Source organism: Lycium ferocissimum, chromosome 6 (assembly GCF_029784015.1).
Source record: "Lycium ferocissimum isolate CSIRO_LF1 chromosome 6, AGI_CSIRO_Lferr_CH_V1, whole genome shotgun sequence".
NCBI classification, from domain to species: domain Eukaryota; kingdom Viridiplantae; phylum Streptophyta; class Magnoliopsida; order Solanales; family Solanaceae; genus Lycium; species Lycium ferocissimum.
The window spans coordinates 56,079,702-56,100,570 of NC_081347.1; the positions used below are offsets into that span (position 1 = coordinate 56,079,702).

Consider the following 20,869-nt stretch of genomic DNA (forward strand, 5'->3'; position numbering starts at 1 on the left):
ATAACCATATTTCATCAAGTTATCACATGAAAACTCTTTCGACACTAAAATAAGAGAACAAGAATCATCTAACTCACTAGCATGCCTCCTCCCACACACATTATGTTTTTTCTCAGGAAGTGAGAATCCACAAATAACAACGCCATGCTCAATATTAAAAGGGAACAAATTACTCTTACGCTTGAACTTAGAGGTTCTAGTTAATGACTTATTATATAGCAACATAGCATCATCCTCAAAATTAATAAAGTCACCAACATAAGAAATAAGAGTGTAGTTCATTACCTCTAGAAAGAACTCAAGTGTTCTAGGAATTCCAAGAATGTGAATAAACCAATTATACATACCGTATTTGGTCTTATGCAGCAAAGAAATAATATCACCTCGTTTCTCCTTGTTCATTGGTGTTAGGTTCACAACTTTATCCTTCTCATCAACATGCACTCGCCCTATGAGATGTGTAGTTTCGACCACTTTAGGATTAATTTCATCCAATGATGGTTCTACAATGCAAAATTTCCCATGAGTGCCTACAAGAGAGTCAAAACAACTAGAAGTAGAAGTAAGAGGATTTGAGTTAGAATAAGAAATAATCTCATTCAAACTCCCTTCTTTTTCTTTTTCACTCTCATTCTCACTTTTTTTCTCACTTGACATCTCATTCTCTTCACTAAACACAACCTCTCCTTTTTCCTCTCTTGAGATGTCAACATGCACTCCCTTACTTCTCTCATTCTTTTCTCTCTCAAAATTTTTCATTGCTTCCCTAACACGTTTCTGATCTTCATAAACTTCTGATGGAGGTAAAGGTGCAAGTATATGTTTTCTTCTATTTAGCTCAAGAAAAACTCTATTCTTCTCCCTGTCATGAATTGCATTCCTATTAAACAACCATGGGCGTCCAAGCATGATATGACAATCTTGCATTGGAATTACATCACAAAGAACATTATCAGAATACTTTCCAATGGAGAAAGAAATTACGCATTGCTTTGTCACCTTAAGTTCACCAAAATCATTCAACCATTGCCGCTTATAAGGAGTAGTGTGCTTGATGCATGTAAGTTCCAACTTCTCCACCACGTATGAACTCACCACATTAGCACCACTTGCATTATCAATAATCATAGAGCAAAGTCTACCATTTATCCCACACCTTGTATGAAAAATATTTTCCCTCCTTAAATCAGCTACATTGACATTCATATCCTCCAATCGTGTGGTCAACATACGGGACACTTTAGCTAAGTTGGTGTCGTTTTGAGTTCCAGCTTCAATTTCCTTACCTGTTTGAGACATCTCAAGAAAATATCAAAGAAACAAGTATCTCTCAATTTGGCTCTTTTTCTCTCTCTATTGATCTTACCCTCTCTTGCCTTTTTCCACTCAAATCACTACCTTTGGTTGAATCCTTTTAGGATTTATATATAAACCCTATTAGTAACAACCTTTTAGAAGTAAGATTTAGAAAGAAAAATAATTTACCAACTCCCAGACGAATTGGGATTGATGAAACAAGAAAAAAGACCAATTTGTATGAAAAAAAAAATCCCAAATTTCCCCTCTTCTTGGTTTTCCTTCTTGATGTTGGGAAAACAAGAAACACAATAACTATGGAGTTTCTTAATTTGCAAGATTTTTTTTTCTTCTTGCTATGTGGCTTACCTTTAAGCAACTACAATTAAAATAAAAAAAGAAATTTTCGTTTTTTTTTTCTTTTTCTTGCTATGTAGCTTACCTTTAAGCAACTACAATTAAAATAAAAAAAGAAATTTTCATTTTTTTACGAAACTCCCAAGATTATCAAGAACGGAACCTTGATAGCATCGCTCTGATACCACTTGATAAGAATCAGGTTACTTGAACAAAACAAAATTATAATGCGGAAGCGAAAATATGAAGATTAAAGACAAGAATATAAAGATAGGCGAAATTCAAGAACAAAATCCCCAAATTTCAAGATTAAGTGATAAGAACCCTAATTGGTCTTAGTAGTCAAAATTAGCGGATTAAGACTAATTAAGATACTAATAGAGTCAATTCAAGAACTTATATCAAAAAGTGATCTAGACCCCTATTTCGAAGAAATTAGAGACAATAATTAGTATAAGACTTATTACCTTCTTTAATTTACGAATAAGAACCAAAGATATCAAGGACGAATTAATCTTACCTCTTAAAAAGAATCGTTCTTATAAGGTTGCAAGATAAATCTAAAGTAGCCACACACAAAGGTGTAAAGTAGAGAAACTCTCAATAATAATAATATTTGTATAATGAAAATAACAAAATCCACCCCATTTATAGGGAAAACTATCCCAAATAGAATGGGATTCGAATTCTACTTTTATGGAAATAATAACTAATAAACCTAATTAGGATTAAACTAGGAAGCTTTAAACTAGGAAAGCATGTAAAATAATACCAAAATTCTTCCTAAAATTAACTAACAAGAAAATAAGGGAATAATGGGATAATGTTGGCATCTAAATACATGCCATATCTGCATGTTTGGGAGTGAGAATTTCAGCCCCCTTTGGGCATGATTCTCACGTGTAAAGTAGTCCATCTTGGGCTCTTTATGGGCTCCATGCGAGCCCCAGTTTTTTGGGCATCATGTGAGGCGAATCTTTTCCTTCTTGGACTTGGACTTAGAAATACGTGTAGCACTTAGTCCACTCTTCGTCATAATTCTTGGGCTCTTTTTCCAGAAAAACATCTTTTTTGATTTTCCGTTGAAGCCTGTCACCTTTAATGAATGTATGCCACCGTGGATGCTATCACAAAGTGTCAGCAAGACCATGCCTTACAAGTAATGAGTTATCTGATTTAATTTAGTCTTGACAAAACACGTGGAAGAGAGATGACATGTGAGTGCATTGAACCCAGCTTGTTGGCTTGTAACAATCCATGGATCGTTTTACCCAACTGGCATATGTAAGTTGGCTTATCATCACAAGCAAGTCCCAGAGATTGTGTCATGTACACCTCCTCATCAAGGTCACCATAAAGGAACGCGTTGTTGACAAGAAGTTGATATAGGGTCCAGTTGAAGAGAAATGTCACATAAAGGACCATGCATACTGTGGTAGGCTTGATGACAGGGCTAAGTATCAAGTGAAAATCAACACCTGGCCTCTGAGTGAAGCATTTTGTAACTAGGCACACTTTGTATATGTCAATAGACCCATCAACATTCCTTTTGGTCCTAAAAAACAACTTACATGATACAATATTTTTAGATGAATCATGTGGAACAAGTTCCAAGTATGGTTAGTTGGTGAAGCATCAAACTCTGATTTCATCGAATTTTGCTACTCGAGGTGTTTATGTGCTTGTTTGAAGGTGTAGAGTGCTTGAGAGAGTCAAAACCATCAACGAAAGAACTCGTTTCAGAAGAAGGTGCTGCTTTAGTTCTTGAGTTGATAAGTTGTTCTTAGTTCTTGATTTGTAACCTATTTAGTTTATTGGAAGTTTTGCAATAGGTTTTTGTTGATTAAGTTGTAAAGACTTTCAAGCTAGGGAAGAGTCTTGAAAGGGTTGCTACAATTAGGAAGCATTGTAGGGGAAAAGTACTTAGTTGGTAGTTCCTTGGGTTATGGAGTTGTAACCTTAAAACTATTTGAGTTGTTAGTGAAAATTTGGGGCAAATCCTACTGATGTAAGTTGTGGTTTTTTACTTCTTTAAGCAAAGCGTTTTCCACAGTAAAATTTCTGGTGATTTACATTCAACACTTTACTAATTCTTGCTTAGGCGGAAGAACCCGATCTTCACTTCATTAGGGGGCAGCATAAAATAACAGTTAACTCTCATACTTTCATAATCTCCCCCGTGATCTTCCCCTGTGATCTTTCCTCTCGAGTTTCATGGGACATGCCATGTTTATGACTACCTTTTGTATGCATCTATGTAACACTATAAACAAAGGCATAAGAACTCACATTATACACACATAAATAGACTTGAAAGAAAGAAGAAAGTTATCTTATATTGTTCTCTTATTTTCATCTTTATATTGTTACTTTTGAGCTTGATTTTTCAATATATAAAATATGTTGAAGTGTATAAACATATCATTTAAAGATTTAAGTTGTGAGAGAGAACACACTTTCAACTACTTATATTTAATTTTTCCACACGCCCCTGGCGTGTAGTTCTAGTTCTTTTTCATGAACCGAACACTTCAAAATGTATTTTTTTTATTTTTATTTTTTGAGTAGTGGGGAGATTTGAACCCAAGGCTTTTCTATTACCACGTTAAAGTGTATAATTATGTAAATTTAACTGATTAAACAAAACACCTTTAATTGAATAATTGTACCATAACAACAAAATAAACAGATAGAGTAGTTCACTAGCTAGCTGTCAAAGTTTAATGAGAAAGAAGTCAAGGGAAGTGAGAGTAAAAACGAACTGTAATTCTTTCCTCTGACTTTATGTGATATATTTTTCTTTTTAATATGTAAAAAAAGAATGATATATTTCTATATTTAGAAATAATTTAATTTAAAATTTCTCTTTTACCCTTAATGAATTTTTTTACAGGCACATAAATACCGATAGTTTCTTTTAGACCTATTTTAAAAGTTTCTTTCATAAACTCGGTGACTAATTAAATTAGATCACATAAATTGAGACGAAAGGAGCAGTAAGACCTTGTCAAGAGAGAATAGAAAATTACTCCTCTACTGTAATAACGAGGCACACACACAGCACTGAGAAGGCAGAAAAGAACTGTTTAAGTGTAAAGAGCACAGATATACAGAAGCTTGTATTAATAGCTGTGAGGGTTCATATTATATCCAGCAGCCACTAACGGAAACAAGTTGTCCAGCCAATCAGTAGTAGACAACAAATCCTTAATACACATTAGTTAGTTCCTCAATACCCCGTCTTCCCCTTATGTGCATTAGTTATTGTGGTTTCATTTGTCACCTCACATATCCTGTCTTATCCTTTTTATGTACTTGCTTTTTCAGACAACCTCTCCTTTCCCTTCCAGACCTAATATTCCTCTATTAGTTTCAATTTGTGTAATATTTTATGTGTGTCAATTTATGTAACATCTTTTAAATAGTCTAAAAAATATGTATGTTTTCATATTTAGTACTCCCTCCGTTTCAATATAAGTGTCTTACTTTTCGTTTTAGTATGTCCTAAAAAGAGGGGGAAAGGGTCAAAAATGCCCATTTACTTTGGGAAAAGGGTTAAAAATATCCCCATTACAAATTTGAGTCAAAAATACCCCTCCCGTCATTAAAGTTTTCAAATATACCCTTGTCTTAACGGAAATTCCCAATGTAACCCGATTTCATTTTTAAACTTGCTCCATTTAAACCCAATCCAACTAAATAAAAAACGCATATGGGTTACCCGCTCCTGTGCCTAGTGGCTCCAGATGTAGGACTCGGGAACAAGTTGGCCGCATATGACAGGGATATATTTGAAAACTTTATGACCGGAGGGGTATTTTCTATTCAAATTTGTAATGGGGGATATTTTTAACCCTTTCCCAAAGTAGAGGGGCATTTTTGACCCTTTCCCTCTCTTTTTAGGATATACGAAAAAGAAAAGTATGACACTTATATTGAAACGGAGGGAATACTAAATGGAGCGGGTTTAAAAATGAAATCGGGTTATGTTGAAACTTTCAGTTAATACAGGGGTATATTTGAAAACTTTATGACGGGAGGGGTATTTTTTATTCAAATTTATTACGTAAGATATTTTGAGCCCTTTTCCCAAAGTAGAGGGGCATTTTTGACCCTTTATCCTAAAAAGAGTGTCTCTTTCTAATATTTAGCAAGTTTTTTAATATCGAGGCAAGTTTAAGACTACAAGATTTAAAAGGCTACACACATCTTTAATTTAAGACCATAAGATTCAAAAATCTCTATTAATTTATTTCTTGAATTTCGTGCCCGGTCAAACTATGACACTTAAATTGGAACGGAGGGAGTAATAATAATTTAATATTTTTTGTTTGAAAAATGATTTTCTTGAGTTGAGGATACCTAGGAAACAAACTATCTACCCAACAAAGGTACAAATAAGGTCTGCGTACACCCAACCTCTCCAAACCCTATTTGTGGGAATATGCTGGGTATGTTATTGTTGTTGTTGTTAATTTCAAACTTCTCATTTTATCCTTAATAAAACATTTGTAGCTACAGAAGTTTTTATGGCTTATTTAGACCATGCATAAGTTTCAAAAACCTTTCTTTTTTATCTTAGACTTCGTGTCTAATTAAACACTACACATAGATTGGGATGAAGGGGATATTATTTAAAAATAATTATTGTTTTTAATGAGATGTTTTTATAGCTACGCAAATGTTATGATAGATTTATCAGTTTAACACCATAAGTTTCTAAAATTTTATATATAACCACACAAATAATATGATATGTTTTAGATCACAAATTTCAAAAATCTCGCTTTCTTTTTTTCTTAAATTTAGTCTTTCAGTCGAACAAGACCACTAAGATTATTTTCTTTTTTCTTATATAAAAATGAGGTTTTGTTCATTTTTCTAAAAAGGGAAAAAGAAGAAGAGATATCTCTTCTTTTGGTTGAGCCAGCTGAGGGAAATAAAGCCAGGGTTTCCATTTTTAGGTCATATTGGGGAAACTAAAGATGGGAAGAGGGAAAGTGGATGTGAGGCGTATAGAAAATAAGATAAACAGACAAGTGACTTTCTCTAAGAGAAGAGGTGGTTTGGTGAAGAAAGCTAATGAGATCTCAGTGCTTTGTGATGCTGATGTCGCTTTGATTATTTTCTCTAACAATGGCAAACTCTTTGACTTCTCTTCTGATTCTTGGTAAGCTAGCTTTTTCATTTTTACTCATGCTTAGAATTCAACTTTATTTAAGTGGAGTATTATTTAAGAAATTGTCTCTCTTTTAGGGTTTCTTGTTGCATGATTCGTGTTTCCTTTTATTGCTTGTCGTAGTAATTGGAGGGTCAAGCTAGAGCTTCGTCTACGAGTTCCGCAGGATTAAGTAATTTTAGCTCAAATCTTGTATTTATACTTAAAGACTTACGTAATATGTCTTAATAATTTATCAAGAACCCAATAAGTTATATTTTCCAAAATCCAAGACCAATACGATTCTGCCTCTGTTAGTAATTAATTCTAGCTTCTATTCACAAATTAAATTGTTTTTTCCCAAGAAAATCGTCTTAGATATATAGTAATCTCTATCCTTAAGTAATTTAAGCCCCCATGATGTTGTTGCATGAATTTTGTGGCAGAATTCCTCCAGATTTACAAAGTTAATGAAATTCAAGTTTTAGCATTAAATTTGAATTTCGCACAAGAACACAGTTTGTGATTGTAGAGAGCAGTAAAAGAGGAAGTCTGAACGATCGTTACATTCTTTTTTGGGGAGGAATAGGTATTTAAAGTACCTTTAAGTGTCTGTTCATATTAATAGACCTATATATATAGGGTGTCAAATTTGGCCCAAAAGGTAATTGCCCGCCCAACCAGCCCAAAATTTTATGGGTTGGGCTCAAGATAATTTTATATTGGGCTGATTTTAGCCCAACCCAACATAGCCCATTTAAAAGTGATCTCCAACTTAGCCCAATTCTAGCTCGTTTTAAGATTTACTTAAATTTGGGTTTATTGCTTGAGTTTACTCTATTTTTTTTTATGTATACACTTTTCTTGTATCATGTATCTTATAAGTTTGTAGTGTGTTTGATATGAAGGGAAATATTTTTCACGAAAAATGTTTTGCTCGAAAATATACCACGGAAAATGTTTTCCTCAAAAATATTTTCGAAAAATCCGCGAAAATATTTTTCGCAAAAAATGTATTTCTAGAAAATATTTTCCACGAAAATGTTTTTCTAGAAAATAGACCCTTCAAAAAAAATGGGTCAAGTTGGGCGGGTCATGACCCAACCCATTTTTAGCCCATTTCAGCCCAAGTAACTTTTGGGGTCAATGTTAGCCCAACCCATTTATCACTTCAGCCCATTTTGATTGGGCTAATTTCAGCCCAACCCGCCCATTTGACACCCCTATATCTATACATTCCCAATACAGTACTAGAAATAGACGTTTTTCCCATATACATTCAATGGGAAATTTGTGCTATAAAACATTATTTTCCCACCTTATTCCTGCTGAACTCAGCTCACTGGGAAAACGCATGGTGTGAAATTGGTTACCATTGTAGCACAGAGAAACTTTCTCATTTTTCCATGTAAAACACTACTATTTTGATTTTTCTCACTGACATTTAGTGAGAAATAGCCACTAAATATTGTTAATGGGAAATCAGTGGGAAAATAAATATTTTTTAGTGATGACAGGCATCATATGCTTATCCACCAATAAGCACTTATTAACAATCATCTCTTTAAATCCGAAAACCTTTTTAATTTAAAATAAACGTATTAAATAAATACTTTTATTATTCCAAAAATAACAAATCTTGTCTTCTCAAAAACTATAATCCATCAGACGCTAACTAATATAACATATTTCTATTACCTGATGAGTGGAGCTTCAAAGTGGCTGAAGGTCTTGAAGGGGATTTTATTAGTAAATACCAACTTGGTGTAAGAGAATGTGTATATAAATATAGTACACGACGTACTCTAGGCACAAAATTTAAGTGAGAAAGATTTTTGAAACCTGTGATCTAAAAAAGACAAAAATATTTGTGTGACATAAATCAGCTCATTAAAGATAAAATAAAAGACTTAAAGCTCTATTATTTAAATATAAAAAATATCAATATTTTTGGCTGATTAAAAAAATACACCATATAAAATAGGACAAAAGGAAGTACTAAGTTTTACCAGCACCAGCGAATTCAGTGAAACCAATGGAAGATAGAGTTTAATGTCTAACTGAAACAAGGAATAATTTCTTCCCATTTATCTAACTCTGGGGAGCAGAGTCACTTGCACAATGCTTATATTGACAGGAGATAACAATCTGTGCTAGAGCTAGAAATTTAACTAATGTGGCTTGAATTTATGACCCAAAGCCATTTTTAAACTTTCTTGGTCACTTTGTTAGAACTTTCTTTTATGTCACCGTGATTCAACAGTAACTAAAAAAGGCTAGTTTTTGCCCTATTTATGGGATACAATTTCTTAAGGGGATTCAATTCCCTTCCTTCAATTAGCGACTCAAGTACTGATCTAGAAGTCAGATTCTTCATGATCTAAATTTTCAGATTCGGGATATGGATCCAGATACGGATACGGATGTGGAGATTAGGCTAAAAATAATTCAAATATCTAAAAATAAAATTATGTGAAAAACTTACAAGGAGAAAATATTGATCAAGAGGAGAATACCAAAAGGAGATATAAGGAAAATGACTAACATAGAAGTTTCTATATACAAGGTATTGCATTTTCTTCAATTTCACCTTAGGTTTTTTTTTTTTTTTTTTTTTGGTTACAAAAATCATTGTATTTATCTCGAGTGTCTATCCGAAATCAGTTGACATATCCTATACGAATCCCACAGCCACATCGTATCCTCATTTATATATATATATATATATATATGCACGGTTGCGGCCTCGAAAGTGAAGAATTCGAGCAACTTAAATAATACTGTAAGGGCTCGTTTGGTATGATGGATAGAGAAAAATAGTCCTGGGATAAAAATTAGTACCGCCTTATTTCACGTTTAGTTGGAAAAAAAACTCGGGATAACTAATCCCGGGATTAGTTATCCTGGGATTAGAGTATTTTTTTTATCCCACCTTGAGGGTGGAATAACTAATCCCGGGTTAACTTATCTCGGGATTAGTTATCCCGGGATAAGTTGTTTCCAACCAAACGAGCCCTAAGCTACTTAATTGTGATAACTTAAATAATACCGTAAGCTACTTAATTGTCGAGGTACACGCAATAGTGCAGAAGAGAGCTATTCCGTTTGGTGATAACTTCTGAATCATACTGAATTGCTTCACTTTGGTGATTCAGAAAGGTTTTACACGCAGGATGTGGATGCTATTGCCCTTAATAATAGTCGTTTTGTTCATATTGGTCCATATCAACTTTTATTTCAAGTTCTGATTTGCATTTTACCCATGATTATGTTGAAAATATATTATATCTCAAAAGAATAATAATATTTTCATTAACATCCTTAATGTCCTTCATTTAATTTGGTCAAATGTATATGTTGCCCAAAGTATCTTACAATTCAATTTGTTGTGTTTACGGCTAATTATCTTTATGGCTGTTAATTCCTATTAAATATTTGGAACGTTGGCAGATAACAAATACTATTAGAAATCATCTCTTTCTTTAGAGTATATCTATGATCTTGTGTCATCATATCGGATATAGAAAATACCAAGAATCAAATCCTTCTTCTCATTTTCTTTTTGCTGGTTTATTTATCTACCTCTGTGAAATTTTTGTTAGATTCTTGCTCCTAGTTTTATACTAGAAGGGCTTGTTGAATTCTGGGGATACACCCATACCGAGTGAAATATCCTTAAGGACAGTGTCTTAATTGACATGCCTCAAGCTTTCAAGAGTTTCTCTACAAGGGTTTGTGATCAAGTATTTCCGATAAGGTTCGTGATCAAGTGTTTTCCATAAGATTTCCAACAATCTTAAGGATATTTCTCACGCTCTATTCTTATGGAAAATTAATAGAAAATAACTTAGTATAATCTGTCTAAGTTTCAGGTATGGTTCTGCCAAACATGAAAGTTAAACGTACTTTGACACTCTTTGCCTTTCCTTTTCTAAAGTGATGCCCCGGTTAGTTTTTAGATTTGGGATTTGCATAAATTTTAAGTTCAATTACTAAAATCTTTATGGTGTTTTACATTATTTTTAAAAAAAGGATGTAACTTTTAACTTATGAGTAGGAATCTAACTTGAATTACAGTTAGTTTTATCTGAATATACTTCGTTGGTTTTGGAGCTGTAACGAATTTGTGTTGTTGTAATATTATTTTAAATAACTCCTGAATAATGTCCAAGTCGTTTGAGTATTTCTGGATAATTTATATTTGAGATGGTAAGATGAGCACAAATAAATATATTAATACACATCTATTATAATGACATTTTTGAAAAGTTGGCTTGGAATTAATGTTTCTCTTAATGGATTAATGACAGTGCAAGAATTTGAAGACCTATCTTATGAGACTCTGTTTGAATTTGATGTATAAGTTGTGTTCTTTGCACATTAATGAGTTTTTGGTAAATTTAATTTTGGCTTTGAAAATTATCTTGCTTGATTATTTGGGTAAAGAGATGTTTGAATGATGACAAATTTCCTCTCGTACTTATGAAATGTTTATGTGGAAGCCAAGCTCTTCGTTGTCTAGCTTTTTTATTCAGAAAATTTTATATTAGTATTTGTATATGAAAGTGAACTTGACACTAACGCGAGAATTTTATCACGAGGTTGTGCTTGACAAAATAGATCCATATGCCAAATAATGTGGCTTTTAGATTGTGTAAAGCTAATAATCAAAACCGTGGAAAATAGTTTTGTGTGTGGCAAGCTAAGCCATCTATGCTCCTAGATGTAGAAAAGAGATTCGGAGAAATGATAATCCCGCTAAGTAAAAATAAACTTGACTAAGCGGATGACATAAATATTGTGGTCATTCCTCAATAGAATCTTGTGGGGGAGACATTGGATGTTAGATGACTTTGGTGTTACTAAGCTACTTTGTGCTAATTACAAAATATTTTGTGTCATTCAAGTCAAAGTTGAAGAAGAAGAGTGATTTATTTATCTTGGTAATTCAAGAACTTGGATAGTACTTGAAAAGAAAAAGTTCTTTCTTAAACTCACATTTGAAATTTTTTTTTAAAAAAATTGAAGGTTTTATTTGAGTATGATAAGGTTGTCTAAACCAAAATAATATTTCTATGAGCAATGAATATTGTAATCATAGTTTATTTGTGCTTACTATTTTCAAATAAATAACGAAAATATTTATTTTTAATGCTTACTTTTCTCATATTGCTTTCTTCAATTGTTTTGTTGATGATGACATAGTGTGACTAAATTTTACATTATTACTTGAGTGTAAGTTATATTATTAACTTGTTATTTATAAGATGAAATGTCTTATGAGAAATTAGTAATACTTCTTATGATTATGAAAGTATTATTCCCTTATAAAATATTTGAAAATGTGGGGTTACGATGTCTTATGAGTTATGAAAATATTGTTCCCTTATCTTAAAACTTTTAAAAATGTGGGGGTTATGTGTCTTACTGGAATTATATTGAGAGAATTTTTTAAAAGTGATAATATTTTTCTTGGTATTATAATTCAAAGGGTTTTTAAAATAATGTTCTGTAAAGAAGCCATTGATGATGGGATCAATTCTAGTTTTGAAAAAATAATATTTGAGAGATACCATGAATCATAGTATTCAATGGATTATCCGTTGTATTAGAGAGATACAATGATGATAACTGGATCTTCGATTCTGATGAGGTGTGTTCACCTTTCGTGGAGGTGAAATAACCAAACAAAGCATAATTATATAGATAATGATATCTAAATTGAGGCTTTGGAGTTTGTTGGTTATGAGACTGAGTGGTTAAAAAGCTACTTAGCAAGTATTTAAATTTGAACAAAAGCAACATTTCTTTGTATCGACATATTGTGATAAGAGCAGTTGTTCTGAGTTGTGATGATTTTTATAACTGTGTGAAGTCTGAGATGAATTTGACTGATTCACAGGACGAAAAGAAACATCAAGGGGAATGAGCTTTTTGTCATTTGAGAAGATTAATAATCATGGTAATCTAACTTATGTGATTGGAGATCCCATGAATTAGGTTCATATGGGTAATAACAAGTCATTAGTTGATCAAAAGTGCACTATTAGATTATGTTCCTTCCTATGATGTGTGAATATAGTGCAGTTCTGCAAGGCAAAGTGAGGCTGAGTTAAAAACTCTTAATCCATTACCATATCCTTTATAGGCGGTGTATTGCTCTGCAGAATACACTTGGCGGGTGGACCTATATGAGTGTGGAGTGATGCCGCTCCTATGAAATTGTAACGGATTTTTAGAGTACTCATGAATTCCAGGACACGCGTATGGCCTCTTAGCGCAAAACCGTGATAACGATAAAGATTGTGCGAATATAATATGATAGAATAAGTCCCTGAGATTACAAAAGAATTATTGGTTCATAGAAGTTCTAACCTTCCCCAATTGTTCTGTACGTTTAATCTTATTTGATCTAGGTCTGGTTCATTGTCTACGCGACACCAGATTCGATGCATTGTACTCATATGTGGAAACCCAGCAAAATTCCATTTTATTCCTTATTATTCTTTTGAGATATATGGGGGATTGTTGAAAAATATTATATCTCAAAAGAATAATAATATTTTCATTAACATCCTTAATGTCCTTCATTTAATTTGGTCAAATGTATTTGTTGCCCAACGTATCTTACAATTCAATTTGTTGTGTTTATGGCTAATTATCTTTATGGCTGTTAATTCCTATTAAATATTTGGAACGTTGGCCGATAGCAAATACTATTTGAAATCATCTCTTTCTTTGGAGTATATCTATGATCTTGTATCATCATATCGGATATAGAAAATACCAAGAATCAAATCCTTCTTCTCATTTTCTTTTTGCTGGTTTATCTACCTCTATGAAATCTTTGTTAGATTCTGGCTCCTAGTTTTATACTAGAAAGGCTTGTTGAATCCTGGGGGATACACCCATACCGGGTGAAATATCCTTAAAGACAGTATCTTAATTGACATGCCTCAAGCTTTCAAGAGTTTCTCTACAAGGGTTCGTGATCAAGTATTTCTGACAAGATTCGTGATCAAGTATTTTCCGTAAGATTTCCAACAGATTACATTTCCAGGAGGTACGGAAACTTGGGGAAAACTGTGAAACCTAATTACAAGAGAACATGTATACTCCCATCAATCTTCCCTTTTTCTTTTAAGAATCTCATCAGAATCATTTAAGATACCTCATAGATGGTAAAGCCTTAAAGGGCAAGAGAATTTTTATACATCGTGTAAAGACTACCCTAGCAAAATACTTCCTCTGGTCCAACATAATTGAGGTTTTCACCTTAGGCACATGGATTAAGAAATTCACTAACTCCTAAAAGTTAAGGGGGCTTTTGGCTAAGATACCCTTTTCTTTGCTTTTTAGGTTGGCATAATTATTATGATGATATGAGAATGTGACAGGGGCAGATTTTAAAAAGAGAGCTAAATAGTTCTTGATTTTATAAAACATCAATTATTTTGGACCAATTTTTAAAGGCTAAAACCTCAATTATTTTGGATCGGAGGGAGGAGTCCGTAAGTTAACGAGCTAGGAAGGTTACACCTACATATCCATAGCTCCATTAACTGGGGATTAAACATAGTTTTCAGTTACTATATACTCCTTCGATTAACTTTTATGCGTCTTAATTAGCTTGACTGAGTATGAAGTCCTTTAAAAGAAGACTTTTAAATACCGTGGTGTTAAACTAAAAATGTGTATAATATATTGAAATGTCTTTTGAATCTTGTAGTCTCAAACATGCCATTGGGATATTAGAATTTAAAAGTTATTAAATATAAAAAGTGACATTATTTATGTTACCATTGTCAAAAAAAAATGTGACATTTTTTGTGTTACGGGGTAAAAAAGAAAGAAAGACATACATTAATTGAATCAGAGGAAGTAACAAACATTATTTGTTACGAAGCGGTTTTTCCCCCCTATGTAGGACTCCTCGCCCGAGTCCGACTTTAGTCAGGTCCTAATGCGGATATCAGGGCTCAGGCACCTGGTGGGAAGCAAAAAAAGCATATAATATCCTTTTTTTTTCGGTGTATATGCGGCATTTACAAAAGAATAAAGACTTTTGAAATTTATAATCTTAAATATGCCATGAGATTTATGATTTATAAAGCATGTCTATTAAGGGTAAAATGATAATATTAAATTAAATTAGTTACGTTGCAAGTACTCTACGTAAATGTGTTGACATAATTATTTGTTCCAAGGATATTATATTTTACTTGGAAAAAAGTAGAAGTAATTTGTTATACTATTTTGTTGCAACAGTATGGAGAGGATTCTTGATCGATATGAAAGATACTCATATGCAGAGAGACGTTTTCTTGCAAGCAATTCTGAAGCATCCGTAGTATGACTATCATCTTTTTCTTTACCTCTTCATGAATATGATGTTTATAATCCATGTTGCTCGGATTCTTCAAAAATAGCGATAGGTGTGTGTTGGATCCTCCAAAATACTGCATTTTGAAGGATCTTTGCACTAGTTTTGGAGGATCCAACATAGATACAACAGCATTTCTGGAGAATCTGAACAATATTGTGTATATATAGTATCAAATGTGCCATGTTGAACTATTCAATGCAGGCAGAGGCAGATACTTTAGTTACAGGTTCATCTGGTCTAGTAACTTTAGTTTAGATCCTATATAATACTTAAAACTCAATAAAAAATGTAGATCAGTAAATAAGTACAAATATGATAGATTTCGAACCTTAGTATATCAAATGTATTGCGGTAGAATTATGAACTCGATCGAGTCCATAAATTTCAAATCCTCAATCCTTTTGATTGCAGGAGAATTGGAGCTTGGAATACACAAAACTCAAGGCTAAGATTGTTCTTCTGCAAAGAAATCAGAAGTAAGAGATTGCTTCCATGAATATTTTTGTAAAACTTAAAAAGAATTCAATTTGTTCATTAATTTTTCCTCTTAACACTTCAAGGCATTACATGGGAGAAGATCTGGAGTCATTGAGCTTGAAGGACCTCCAAAACTTGGAGCAACAGCTTGATAGCTCTCTAAAACTTATCCGATCCAGAAAAGTACGGTATCTGAACTTTATTCAGTATAACAGTATAGTCACAGAATTAGTTTGTCACTAAAATAAGGGATTCTTTCGTTTAGATCCCTCTGGCCTGTGGGACCAATAAAAAAACAAATAAAAGAAAATGAAAAAGTAAACATGGGCAACAAGAAATAAAAGAAAAAAAAAAAGATATGAAAGGTGGAACAAGTTGCAAAGCAGTTTGCATATTCAAGTTGTCAAATTGGCAAAGTTACATTGCAGTTAATTAGTTAAGAGGAGCAAGAAATTTCCTATAAAAGGGAGCATTAATACTTTCATTTCTTCACACCAAAATCAGAGAGAATTATTGAGTGTAGAGAGAGTAACACAGACTATTGAGAAAAATAGTTTGTGAGAAAATAGAGAGTGGGAGTAATATTGTAGTGAGTAGTGTGAATTAAAGAGTGTTGTTTCTTTTTGAAGGTGTAGTAGTCTTTTGACACTACCAAGTTGTAATAAGTGTTATTATATTGCTCCGCTCGAATATTATATTTTCTCCACGTTAAAAGATTTGGTGTCGTTGTTACTCTCTTATTCTTATTATTTAATGTGGGTATTATTCCTGTGTGCGATCATTATTTCCAACACGGCCAAACTTAATTACCTGCAGTAGCCCAAATATATTCAAAATATATACACTGATATGTATATTATACGTATAGTATATGTATATTATATGTATAGTGAAGGACAATTATACAAAAATATACATCTGCTAGCTATTTTGTAAACTAGATCATCGGTATTGGACTGCAATTATCCCTTAATAATAACTGAGTTTTACTCTTTATCATAACAAAGTCACTTCACTCTTTACCCAATATAACAACTCTACCCATTGTTACATTGGGTATAGTTCTATGACTTTATTATTATAGTGAAAAGTGTTCTATCACTTTAATATGGAACAAAATAGTTAGATGATTATATTGTTTTAGTGAATAAAATTATGTGGTTATACCTGAAATTAACCCTTGTTTCTCCATTCAAATTTTGACCTTCCCTAAAATGCAACTTCTGCTTGTGTTGGATCTCTCTTGCAGAATCAGCTCATGCATGAGTCTATATCTGAGCTTCATAAGAAGGTTTGGTTCCTCGTGGGAACATCGCATTTGTTGTTGCAGAAAAATAGCTTGTAGCAGACTATGTTCCTTGGACTTTTCAAAAATGTCGACGGAAATGTTTTGGATCCTCCAAAAGTATGCATTTTGGAGGATCTGACATAGGTGTGACAACATTATTGAAGAGTTCAAGCAACATAGGTAGCAAATGGCAAGCATCATGAATGTCTTAAGTACAGTTATATATTGTGCTCTTTCACAGGGAAAGGCAATACAAGAGGAAAATAACATGTTGTCAAAGAAGGTGAAATTGCTTCTTGTTATTTTCTATAAATTTCTCATGATGAGCAATTTACATTTTCAACTTAATTATCTCTAAATTGTTAAGTTAGCTGATTTTATTTGTATTGTTTGTTCCACTATTTGGTGAACAGATGAAGGATAAGGAGAAGACAATAGGACAGCAGGCTGAATGGCAAGAGCAAAATCAAGTCTCTAGTTCGACATCTTTCCTCTTCCCACAACAAATTCCATGCCTAAACATCGGGTAATTATATAATCTGCCAAAATCAACATATGAATAAACAAATCTGATAAAACTTTTATTCTTAAAAGTCAAAATAAATACTCCCTCTATCTCAATTAGAATGTATCATACTTTTTATGTTCTAATTGTACTTTTTATTCCTCTTTATGCGTTTTGTTTTCTACTTTTTATTCTTCTAGTAGTTTATATTTATTAATTAGTCTAGTGCTACAACAATAACTACCAAACAAGCTGGTGTCGCCTATATAAATTAGTCTAGTACTATGTATTGTTATTTTGTCTAATGTCGCTTGAGTTGAATTTAAATGAAGAAATACAACAAGTGAGGATTCATACAGGCGACCCAAGCGAGTCACACTTTCGATTGAAATTTGAATGGGATATTGGCATACTAGGACGAGATCAAGTGGTCAATGAAAATAAAACGACCAAGAAATCAAGGTTCAAAACCAAAAAGAGACTAGAAATATTAGGTGATGTCTTCTCATCTATCCAAGTCTCGTTGGATAGAGCTATCTATTGATGGACTAGTCGAGCTGCAAATAAGCTGACCAGAATACAACCATTTTAATTTTTTTTTTGTTGAATGACATTGGATTCTTTTAAAATGTTGGATGATTGCTATTTATTTTTCATAATTAGACTATGTTTAAATTGCTATCAACTTAATGCAAGCCTCCATTTTTATCCCACAAAATATTGGCAATGCTTTTCAAAACTTACATAAAGAGAGCAGATTGGTTATTCGGTTGATTGAAAGAGTGCTATTTAGAAGATATAATTAGATTATGGTTGCTAATTGAGTGCAGAGGTAATTATTACCATGATGGAGATGTAGAGGCACGGAGGAATGAGCTTGATCTAAATCTTGATTCTCTATATCCTAGCCATCTTGGAAACTTTGCTGTATAAGGAATAAATGCTTATTTTCATAAGAACTGTTCTGCTGGAATTCAAGTTTATCAAGTATTATATGTTAACATCTGGAATTTGTCTGAGTGTAAGAAGATACTCTTACTAGTGCATAAATATTCTTTTTTTTTCTTTTAATGTGTGAAGAGAGCTAGCTAGTCGCGTCACCTTTGCGCATAGTGCATAGGAAGTGTAACTCTATTGGCAATATTTGACTTCTTAATTTGATTACGAATTTATAAAATGTAGCATAATGTATTGTCTTATGTCTACGAATTTTTTTATCTTATAATGCTGTGCTATTTATTCTTCTCCAAACTGGTTTCTCTTAACAAAATTGCCTTTAGATTGGATGTTAGGTTAAGAGCTGAAATCATAACATGTTAGGTTACTAAACATCACTTTAATAAGAAAGGACCAAGAAAGCCTATCATAGGCTTTGGCCATATCTGCAATGTTATTTTGAAATTGGATATGGCCAAAGCCTATGATAGGCTTTCTTGGTCCTTTCTTATTAAAGTTTTAACTAAAGTTGGTTTCAATGATGACTGGATCAACCTTATATGGAGAAGCATATCTAATGTTTGGTACTCCATCATTATTAATGGAACTAGACAAGGTTTTTTCAAATCTTCCCAAAGTCTTAAACAAGGTGATCCATTATCCCCTTCACTTTTTATCATTGCTGCTAAGGTTCTGTCCAGAGCCTTAAATAATCTGTTGAATAATCCAACCTTTACTCCTTTTTGTATGCATAAAAATGGTCCTCAAATTACTCACCTTGCTTATGCTGATGATATAGTTATTTTTAATAGTGGTAATTCCATCTTTATTAAACTAATCATGAGGCAGATTAGAGGTATGAGAAGGTTTCTGGCCAAATGGTAAACAAGGATAAAAGCTTCTTTCTTACCAGCCCCAAAAGCTGTGCTTACAGTATTAATAGAGTAAGGAATTGTACTAGTTTTATTGAAAAAAATTTCGCTTTCACATATCTTGGTTGTCCCATTTCCATAGGTAGAAAAAGAATCTCCTACTTTGACTGCATGGTTTCAAAGTTGTTAAGAGACTTAATGCCTGGCAAGGTAACATGTTATCTTGTGGTGGTAGATAAGTTTTAATTAAAGTGTCATACAATCTTTGCCTATATATATTTTGTCTGCTATTAACCCTCCTAAAGATACTTTGGAGCTAATAGAGAAACACACTGTCAATTTTTTCTAGGATGTTGTCAATGGAAAGAACAAATATTATTGGAGTGCTTGGGAGAAATTATGTTACCCTAAAAATGAAACTGGAATTGGCACAAGAAGTCTGAGTGATATTGCTAATACTGTTGCTGTAAAAAGATGGTGGCAATTCAAAACCAAAAAAACCATATGGGTTGATTTTCTCAATGCAAAGTATTGCCCCAGAATGCACTCAGTTGGTAAGAAATGGCAACCTGGTAATTCACAAGCTTGGAAACATTTACTTTGGGCCAGAGACAAGAGTGAGAAATACATACAGCGGCCCATCAATTCAGGTACTTGTAGTTTCTGGTGGGACAATTGGACAAAGATTGGCCCTATTGCTCATATTTGTCAAAACTACATCAATAAAAGCAACTATAGAGCCAAAGTGCAGGATTTCATGGCGGATAATAGGTGTAATGGTCATAAATTGTACAGAACACTACCAAGTCAGGTAGCTCTGCACATTATATGTAGGGAAAAGGGTCAAAAAATACCCCTCTACTTTGGAAAAAGGGCTAAAAATATCCTCCAAACTTATTTTGGGTCAAAAATACCCCTCCCATCCTTAAAGTTTTCAAATATACCCTTGTCTTGATGGAAATTATCTCCCAAAATAACCCGAAATCATTTTTGAAACCCGCTCCATCATTTGACCCAACTAAATAATAACCCATAAGATCCCCCTATTCCCCAATACGTAGGTTTGAAGTTTGAGGGAATTGGGAGAATAAGGGGATCTTATGGGTTATTATTTAATTGGATGGGGTTTAAATGATGGAACGTGTTTAAATACTGATTTCGGGTTATTTTGGAGGATAATTTCATTCAAGACAGGGGTATATTTGAAAACTTTAAGGATGAGAGGGGTATTTTTGACCCAAAATAAGTTCGGAGGATATTTTTAGCCCTTTTTTCAAAGTAGAGGGGTATTTTTTACCCTTTTCCCTTATATGTATTGAAATTGGAAGTGATGACAATGGGGATTATGCAGTTTGGGACCTTACAGAGGATGGTAATTATTCAAATGGTTCAGCCTGGGAACTGATCAGAAAGCACAGAAATATTGACACTTATATCAACAGAATTTGGCATAGAGAAATTCCTTTGGAGAATGTTTGTGGATAAATTGCCTTTTCCTAGAGCTTGGAATAATGCTAATATTAGCACTCAAGACAGAATTGACTGTGATTGTTGTTATATTCCTCAGGCTGAAAATATGCAATATGTAAAGGTG

At 33.1% G+C, this 20,869-nt stretch overlaps 1 protein-coding gene across 4 annotated transcripts; it reads left to right on the top strand.

Annotated features, from left to right (window-relative positions):
- Positions 1-6,449: 6,449 nt before the first annotated feature.
- On the top strand, positions 6,450-20,108 carry LOC132059850 (truncated transcription factor CAULIFLOWER A-like). 4 transcript variants are annotated; one of them, XM_059452660.1, is made up of 8 exons: positions 6,450-6,823; positions 15,080-15,161; positions 15,609-15,673; positions 15,758-15,857; positions 16,924-16,965; positions 17,204-17,245; positions 17,376-17,488; positions 19,625-20,108. In XM_059452660.1, exons 1-8 carry the CDS (start codon positions 6,639-6,641, stop codon positions 19,716-19,718), a joined length of 723 nt encoding a protein of 240 aa, XP_059308643.1. In that variant the 5' UTR covers positions 6,450-6,638; the 3' UTR covers positions 19,719-20,108. The 4 variants fall into 4 exon arrangements, with proteins under 4 accessions (XP_059308643.1, XP_059308644.1, XP_059308642.1 ...); XM_059452659.1 differs by lacking the exon at positions 19,625-20,108 and adding an exon at positions 18,298-18,666 and having other exon boundaries at positions 6,452-6,823; XM_059452662.1 differs by lacking the exons at positions 6,450-6,823; positions 19,625-20,108 and adding exons at positions 13,677-13,874; positions 18,298-18,666.
- The last annotated feature ends 761 nt before the right edge of the window (positions 20,109-20,869 follow it).